The sequence below is a fragment of the Branchiostoma floridae genome, chromosome 6 (genome assembly GCF_000003815.2).
Source record: "Branchiostoma floridae strain S238N-H82 chromosome 6, Bfl_VNyyK, whole genome shotgun sequence".
NCBI classification, from domain to species: Eukaryota; Metazoa; Chordata; class Leptocardii; order Amphioxiformes; family Branchiostomatidae; genus Branchiostoma; species Branchiostoma floridae.
The window spans coordinates 19,149,071-19,157,924 of record NC_049984.1 but is presented as its reverse complement, the minus strand read 5'-3'; the positions used below and the strand labels follow the sequence as shown (position 1 = coordinate 19,157,924).

The 8,854-nt window shown below is 37.7% G+C and overlaps 2 protein-coding genes across 2 annotated transcripts in view; one reads left to right on the top strand and one right to left on the bottom strand.

Moving 5' to 3' along the window:
* Nucleotides 1-75: 75 nt before the first annotated feature.
* Nucleotides 76-2,706, bottom strand: LOC118418029 (putative ribosome-binding factor A, mitochondrial). The gene is made up of 4 exons (XM_035823822.1): nt 2,509-2,706; nt 1,768-1,877; nt 967-1,481; nt 76-481 (listed from the first exon to the last, which is right to left on the bottom strand). Exons 1-3 carry the CDS (start codon nt 2,689-2,691, stop codon nt 989-991), a joined length of 786 nt encoding a protein of 261 aa, XP_035679715.1. The 5' UTR covers nt 2,692-2,706; the 3' UTR covers nt 76-481; nt 967-988.
* A 1,723-nt stretch (nt 2,707-4,429) lies between these two features.
* LOC118418171 (transcription factor 25-like) overlaps nt 4,430-8,854 on the top strand; it is a 21,958-nt gene continuing 17,533 nt past the window's right edge. The window contains exons 1-8 of the mRNA XM_035824007.1: nt 4,430-4,655; nt 5,482-5,667; nt 6,372-6,508; nt 6,978-7,043; nt 7,463-7,542; nt 7,730-7,763; nt 8,356-8,452; nt 8,730-8,828. Of these exons, the coding sequence (XP_035679900.1) occupies nt 4,494-4,655; nt 5,482-5,667; nt 6,372-6,508; nt 6,978-7,043; nt 7,463-7,542; nt 7,730-7,763; nt 8,356-8,452; nt 8,730-8,828 (861 nt within the window). The 5' untranslated portion in view covers nt 4,430-4,493. The remainder of the gene's footprint in view (nt 4,656-5,481; nt 5,668-6,371; nt 6,509-6,977; nt 7,044-7,462; nt 7,543-7,729; nt 7,764-8,355; nt 8,453-8,729; nt 8,829-8,854) is intronic.

Sequence of the window (8,854 nt, the reverse complement as noted above, 5' to 3'; positions counted from 1 at the left end):
ATGTAAATGAATTATAGCAGTTTGGAAAGGGTGATGATAAAAAAGGGAAAAGGTGATAAAAGAAGACACTACCAATACCAATAACAAGAACATTGGTTTTATTCTGAAATGTATTGCTGAGAAGAAACTGTATATAGAAACTTTATTATAACTTTGTCTTGTTTATTGTTTGTTGTTGTTTATTGTTTATTAAGAAACATTTGCAACATATGGTGTATAGTTCTGTATTTTGTACAAACACTTGATAGAGCTAGGGAAATAATGGTAGGCATGCAATTCCAACTTTTGTAGTTAAGAACTGGTTCACTTTAAATATTAAGTGCTTGTCTCACAGCTGTACTTGTACAACCTAGCTTAGAGGTATGTGATAATGGCTTTGAAAACTAATATAGCTCAACAGATCATGTAAATGAAAAAAAATCTTGTTATAAAAGTTTATGATAAATAACTACTGTCTGATGTGACTGAGTGACTCTTATCAGGGGTCGAAATAGACATACTTAACTTGCAATTTGCGCATAATTTTTGAGATTTGCATGTAAAAATTTTCTGACCTTGCAATCTTGCATGTTGAAAATACATGGCCTATAGTAAAAATACTGAGGCCACAATGCCTGTTTGTCTGACAGGGATCGTCACCGGTTGTCAGTAGGTGTTATAACAATCAAATTCGGCTTTGCTGCAAACTAACATGCTGATTATGTGGATATCTTTCCAAAATTTGCAGTTCTGTCTATATTTTCATGTGCCAATTTCAGTCCATCAACAGTGACAGAATGGGCAAAATTCTTATCCATCCAGAGCAGCAACATTCCACCAAAGTACAGAATGATGGATGGTGGCTAGAACATTGCAGTATAGACAAGTTGTATTTTGCATGTAAATATTTCAAATTGCACGTAAAATTTTTGCCAACTTGCAATTTTGCATGTAGCAATAAAAAAGTATTTCGATCCCTGCTTATCATTATAGTATATGTACAAGAGTTCTATTTCTTTTTCTCAGTTGAACTTTCATCCTCGTCACTCTCATACCCAGAATTTTCCCAGCTTAGTTCACTTTCTGCATCAGTATCCTCCTCCAAGTCCCTCAAGACTGTGTCTGGAGACTCATATACTCGCCCCAACTTTCTCTTATTCCTCTTCCTGAAAATAACTTCCGGTAGGTCCGTCCCATCCTCAGCCAGGCCATCCCTTTTCCTTGCCCTGTTTTGCATTATCTGCTTGTTAAGAGAATGATGGTCTATATGAAAAAGTGGCATCCTATCTATGAAGTTATCCTGAAGGGCCAGTTCTTCCAGACTTTCCTCCAGATCAGACTCTTTGTCAGACTCCAGGTTTTCAGGTGTCTCCTCTTCTTCCGGACCAAAGTCAGCTGTAGCAAGTAATCTCTCCACTTCATCCACAGCAGCTTGCTCCTTGTCCTTTATAAACACTAAGGGGGGAACCTTCCCGATCACATGGAGCTGGATAAGTGTATGCCTGCAGGGTAAAGGGGAGCAGAAGTTTGGATATACACAAAACAGCTTCAGTTGTATCTTTTTTAGGCTGCTAAGTACAGCAGCCTCAGTGTAAAGTTCTTAACAGTTAACTGATGAAAAAACAAGGGGGTATGAAAATCATCCATGGTTGCTACTGTACTTTACCAAAATGATAAATCCAGAAACACTTGACAAGTCACAACACTTTTTTTATTAGTTGATTCCTAATAAAAATTGAATTGAACAAGACCATTCACTAGGTAAAATTGAGTTCAGAAAGAGGATACCTTAATTGGAAGCGGGACCTGTCTAACAAGTCCTCAATATGTTTGTCATCATCTAATCCTGGTGCTCTCCAGAACACTCGTGCTGTCAGAAAGTCTGGAGTCACAGCAACCTACATGTACAAATGCAGTATGATGTTAGTATATGCAATTCAGTATGAGTTATCACATTGTACAACAGCATAAATGGATAAATAGCTTGCTTTTGGTAAAATAGAAGTTTCAATTGATTCTGCCTGGAGGCTCTCAAAGATGAATAAAACCAGAAATAAATAAATCCTGAGGCCCTCAAAGATGCGTAAGTCCAGAAATGAATAAATCCAGAATCTAAGCTCTGTAAATATGTGCCAATAAGCTCTTTTGAAGACAATACTACGCATGTGCATGTGAACTTATGTTGATGGATGTGCTGCCCCTACGGCCTGTGAGGCTATGGGACCGGTGAGGTGAGGTGAGGAGCATGTGAAAGGAATTGTAGGTAAATATGAAGACAAAAGTAAAGGTCCATGAGTCCAAAGGCACACAAAGTTTTGCCTGCACATAAAGTTCTACGGCGTGTCTGCATGCTCCAAAATCCGTCTGATTCCCTACGACTTCGTAAGGAGGCGGTACTTATCACTTACGGATCCCAAAAGATTGCCCACGTTTTGGCAAGTAGACATTGTGCCCTTAGCTTTACATTATGCTATTTTGTACCTGCTTTGGGGAAAATCTAGGTTAAACTTTTCAGTCATCTGACGTTACCTTGGTGATCTCAACCTGTGCTTCCCCCAGCTCCTGGCTGACCTGACAGCTCTGCACCAGCTCTGTAATGTTCTTCTTCAGGGTGTTATTCACAACACGCTGTCGGACAGACTCTGTGCGCTGGGCTTTACCTTTTATTGGGACTTCAACACCAGTCTTTTTGGGCTGAAAAAAATGGTACATTCTCTGTGAGTCAATCACACAAGGCCAAGGGAAAAAAATGTTGCATTTCCTGTTTCAGTCCTGAAAAAATAATTTAAAAAATAGGGTCAAGAGTTAGGAACTATCTTATGTTTTAATTTTCCTTTTGTAGACTTTGGCCCAAATCTCTAGTGATACAATACAGTTTAACAAGGTTTAACTGACATGCATAAAGCCCCGTTTACAAATCAAGCTCGGCCGAGGTGTCAACGATCTCTAAATTACGAGGAGGCATGAACATGATGCCTACGAACAAATGGCAGAGTTTCTTCGTCGGCATCAGGGTCATACCTCCTCGTAATTTTGAGCTCGCTGACAACTCGGCCGAGCTAAAATCTTGATTTGTAAATGGGGCTTAAGGACACTTATGACTTATGTTTTCAGTGTCAAACTTTATTTTTGTTGATGGTTACAAATGAGATCAGTGGATAATGTTACATTTATCTTCATCAGATAGGACAAGCAGTGTTTTTACTTCAATAGGAAGCAGGCTGAATAAAAAGTCTGACTGGAAACTATGTGAATCCAGTGCCTACCCAAAAAAAAGTCAAGGGTCGGCAGGTTTTTCTAGAGTAGGTAGGGAAACAGGAAACACAACATTTCTTTCCTAGGCCCAATCAGTCTAACACAACTTCTTGGTTGCTGATTTTGAGATCATAAAAACAATTTTGCATAGCAATATTAGAACCAGATACAGAATATCAGCTTGACTTTTTTATCTGCAATTATTTACATGCACAAATTATGAGCAATACAATACATACCAGTGTAGGTACGTCATAGTAGAACTTCTTCCTGGTGGTAAAGAAGAGTGGGGAAAAAATGAATGATTTACAGTACACAGAAATTTAAATTTAATTTTCTAAAAAGTTAAACCCAGCAATGTCCTTCATAGTTGTTATACTTAAAAAAGGTAGCACGACTTGCCTGGGAAAATTATGTGCCATTCAAAATATTTTAGAAAACTTTTAAGTGTTAGTCTGATAATATTTGTTCGCGTAGTTCACAAGTGGAATTCTAAAAAAGAACGGCTGACTATGTAAATCATTGATAAATTATGGATTGGAAAATGGAATGCCCCTACCGAATACCGTAAACTTAGCATCGAGAGATGTAGACTTACCCTTCCTTCTTCATGAATTTTTCCAAAGGGTTAACCTTCTCACGCTTTTTAAAAACTATGTGGGTTGCCGAAATATGCCTCTGGCACAGAGCACATCGCTGGGAGGCTCTTAGGAACAGCGTATACTGAGAAAAAGTTGCCCGAACCGGTGAAAAACACATGGTGGCAGCCATCTTTGTGTAGTAGACTGCACCATTCATATCCGGGGGTGAGTTTGAATTTTAAAGACCAAATGTTACAGAAAAGAAAGTGTTTTGTATTATATACGACATCATTGATATGTGTGTAGATAAAAAAATAATTTTTGTGATTATACTTTGTAGTAGATGTAGGACTTAGAATCATATGTCAAAGCAAACACCCTATGAACAGAAGTGTACGAGTCTAACAACTCCTAATAGGAAAACATAGCATGACATTTGTTAGAATCGAAGTTAGCATTAAAGTACACTTAAAAAGCTTTTGTTCCTCTGAATAATTAGATATATCAACGTTTAAAAATTTTTAAACGAGTTTTATTTATCGAAATATTGATGAATTATAACATATTCTGAGTCTTTACTGAAGATTATGAACTCTACATAAACAGAATGGATGTTGCTGAAATCTCGTGCTATGTTTACGTACGTGGAATAAATAGAGTTTCAGGTCCGGTTGCACCATGTCTTCCCGTGCGCTGAGGAAACTTCGAGGAGAACAGGGTCTTCCGGACATTGTAGCCGACCTTGGAGTCGATATAAGTAGTGAAGAGGAAGACGTTCCTCAGCCTGTTCCTTCTGGCAGGAAGAAGAAGAAGAAACCTGTGCAAAACCCCTTCGATCTGGTGAGCTTTTATAGAGATAATAGCATATGTCATGTCAGGGTTGGGGGCTAGAGAGTCACATACTCTCCAAGCAGAGGTTGGTGGAAGATTTTCCCCATCAACCTCTGTTTGGAGAATAGGACTCACAGTCAAACCTGGCATACGTAACCACACATGGGACATTAGATAACTCATGGGACATTTATACTATATAGATATTGATTAACTGGTTGCTGAGAATTAGTGGTTGCTTCAGACATAAGTTGGTTGGCCCAAGGAGCTTTTATAAGCTCCTTGGTTGGCCAAATGCTTAAAAAACTTTTTCAACCGCATCTCTATTTTGATGTTACAATGATGTTTTAAAAACTTAATTAACAACTTACACATTGATTGGCAAATAAGGTCTTAATTTGCATAAAACACGTCAATAGATGATTTACATATCATTTTTGATCAGCTCTTCGTGGTTATATATCCAGAATTGCAGCAAAGGTTGGATATCACATTGTGAAGAATACTGCCTAGCATTACATCAGTTAACTTATAGAGTTCGTTCATCAGGCCAGGTAGGAACAAGGCAAAGTAGTTCCATTTTAGGCTGGGACCCCCATTTTATGTCCCTTCCGAAAGACCATAGCAACCCCTTACAACATGTTAGAGCCAAGCCGACCCTGTGATTGAACTCAGGCCCATGGAATTGGATCCAGATGGCCAAGCAGCGGGGTTGCTTAAACCAGTGAGCCACGGAGACATGTCATATAACATCTTGGCCTGCTTGTATTGACTCATTCATAACTGTCATACATACAACACTGTGAATGACCCCTAAGTATGTTGCTGTTCCCAGCTTGTTGACCATGACAGTGTAGAGGAGGATGCTGAGGAGGACCAGGAGAATGTGGAGCCAGATGAACACCAGGACCGTGTCGTCACAGAGGCACAGCCTCAGCCAGGGGGTAAGACTGCAGGGAAGAGGAGGAAGAAGAAGAAAAAGAAGAAGGGAGGAGATAAGGAAGACAAGGGGTCACAAGAGGTAAAACCTTTGGAAGTATTAAAACTATCACTACTTTCTTAATCATGATACAAAATTAATTCATGTCAAATGATAAGAAGCCTCCAAACTTTTTAGTAAGAAGCATAAAGGAGGCGTGTGTACATTAGGGCCCTCCAGCCATCACTGAACAGAGACGGTGGGCGTTATAAACTTCCTGGCACATTTGACCAATAGCTGACGACACGTATCCGCAAGATCATGTGTTCATAAAATCATGTGTCTGTAACTCTCGTGAGTTTGCGTTCTGAAGTATATGGTCATCATTGATCCTGAAGAAGTGGACAGTGTTCGTTAAAACGAGGCTCTTTCTTTAAAGTTTAACCTCCTTGGTTAAAAGTTTGATCCGCATGTACTTTTTGTGTTAGAATAAAGTTTAGCATTGTACTATGATTACTACCAAGTTGAACATAGATGAGCTTCTATGATAAGCATCTTGAATCCAAGCAAAATGTCTTCTCAAAATATAACTGTAACATTACAGCCGTAATCTAGATTTGGTTATAAATTATATACATCCTAATATTAGGTTTATATGTGGATAGATGTTGCCTATAACACTGTAATGTGTACTTTGAAATTAAGATCTGTAATTGTATCATTCTTGAAGCAAAGATATAAGACACTTTATTAACACTATCACGAGTCATACTATTGAAAACTGTGCCCCTATTCTGTGTTGAAAGGCTCCAGAGGATGACATTGATGCCAGTATCAGGGCAGTGAATGAGATGTTGGGAGAGCTGCCCCTACAGCCTGCAGCCAGTAGTGAACACTCCACACTCCCTATCGGATCTAAATCACTTCTATCTGTAGAACACAGGTATGGGAAACATATGTTTGTATGGATAGAAATGTAGAATCTCATCTCGGACGACTGAGCATTACTCTTATTAGTCCCTATCGATTATTCTATGAACATTATTTGTTAAGATTTGACAGAATTGGAAATCTGATTTTTTGTAGACATTGTTACGTTGTACTTTTTGTAGTAGTCCACTGTGTTCTGCTGCTGCAGTGTTCTGCAATCTTGAACTCTCTCCACTTCTTCTTGTTACATAGACTACAAATAATGTTCATGTTTATTTTATCTTGACCAAAGAGCTTGATGAATGTTAATAAGTTATTTTAGTGCAAAGGTACATACTTTGAATATGGATGAATGATAAATACACATCTTCCTGCTTAACATGCAATTGTCTTGTTACTGTAACATTCAATTGTCTTCTTACACATGGTTAGAGTGGCTGCATAAAATGATCATGAGTTACATGACATATCTGTTCTTACAGACACCTGAGTCCAGAAAATGAAATGAAGAGAATATTTGGTGCTTCAACAGTTAGAGGAGAACAGAGGTTTGTTGGATACTGTGAAAGGCAATATTACAATATAGTTTGATAATTTTAGATAATATAATCCATAATCTAAAATTGTTACTGTAATTCATAATGTCTATTTTTATTTGTTTATTTTGCACATATAAAAAACAATAACAATAAAGTATAGAAAAGTAAATAAAAGTGCTGGAGGAGGGGAGGAGCCGGCTTCACTTGTACAGTGCCCTCCTCCACTTAACTAAACATTAACTAAGCTATATACAAATGTAGAAAATGTAAGATAAATAAAAGAATAGTAATGATTGGAAAACATTAACAATCAATCCTTAATTTAAATGATTAAGCTAATATATGACTCTACAAGAAATTAGTAACATGTACATATTCAATAAAATGTTTTGTTGAAGATTTTAAACATTTTTTGTAAATTGTTCCAGATCTAGAACCAGAAACAAACAGCACAAAAGGAGTTGGTTGTCACAGCCCAAAGCCAATTGGCCTCCTCTGTCTAAATCAGGTGAGTGAAACCTTCATTTCATATGAAAGAGAGGAAGTTGTTGATTATACATGTATTTTCACAGTATGTATTAAATCACTCGTGTAAGCTGTGCATAATGTACATGTATTTGTTTGGAGAGAGTTTCATGCATCTATTCTATTAGTGTGTTTAGAAACTAATTGTTTTTAAATCATTTTTCTTACAGGGATATCTATGAAGTTGATAGAGACAAAGAGGGGGTAAGTCATATGATAATTTTCATTTTCTCATTGCCAACGTACATCTAATAAACAGACAAACCTGTATCTCACAATGTACAAAAATAACTGATCGGTAATTGTTACCAATTCATCACAAAACAAAATTTTGCTGCATTGCCTTTTATATGTTGCAGGCTTTTAGTCAGGCATGCGTCAACGCGTCATCTGGACGCACTTTTCTTAGAATAACAAGAAATTTGACACTCTGGACGCCCTTACACTGGGGGAAAAATCCTCTGACAGGCATGAAATTCTGATTGACCAGGGATGCTACCAGGTCATCTGTGGTCACAGTCTTCTTCTGTGACCTCTGTAGCAGTATTTTTACCTCTTAGGATACCTTAGAATGCACTTTTTAAACTTAAAATCATCAAAAACTCTGCACCATGGAAGGTAGATGCCCCCGGACCTCCCTACAACAGTCACTTACCGCGACTCACCAATAAATTTGGACTCCCTATTGTAAAATCCTAGCTAAAAGCCTGATACGTTGCAATATTGAAAAATAGCAAGATTAGCTGTGGTGCTACTCTCCTATTGATGTTTTACTGTTACATGTATATCTTTCCAGATGCCAACATTTTACCTTTGAACACAACCGTGACTATCAGAAGGTCCAGTTTGACTTCTTAGATGCAGTTGAGTCTCTCAACCCAAACAACATTACGGTGAGATAATTATGTAGCTGAATACATGTTTCTATTGGGTCAATTTTGTACCTTACAACATGTTAAAACTTTTTATGCATTTTATACATTTGTGAGTATATTACCACCTTGTGCCACATGCTATTTTTTTACATCCATGCGTTATGATTAGTTTTATATTAAACTTTCCTCTCATCATTGCATGTATTTGAACCTATACAAGATTTTGATAGTAAAGACCTTATCATATTACTTGAGGTGCATTTCTTAAACCTGCAGTTTTTTGTTCTCTCACTAGGCGGTGCTACAGCTCCATCCCTACCACGTTGACTCGTTGACTCAGCTGAGTGATGTGTGTAAAATGAGTGAAGATTTACAGATGGCTTCAGAATTGATCAGGTGAGTAGTTCTGAAAATTTTAAA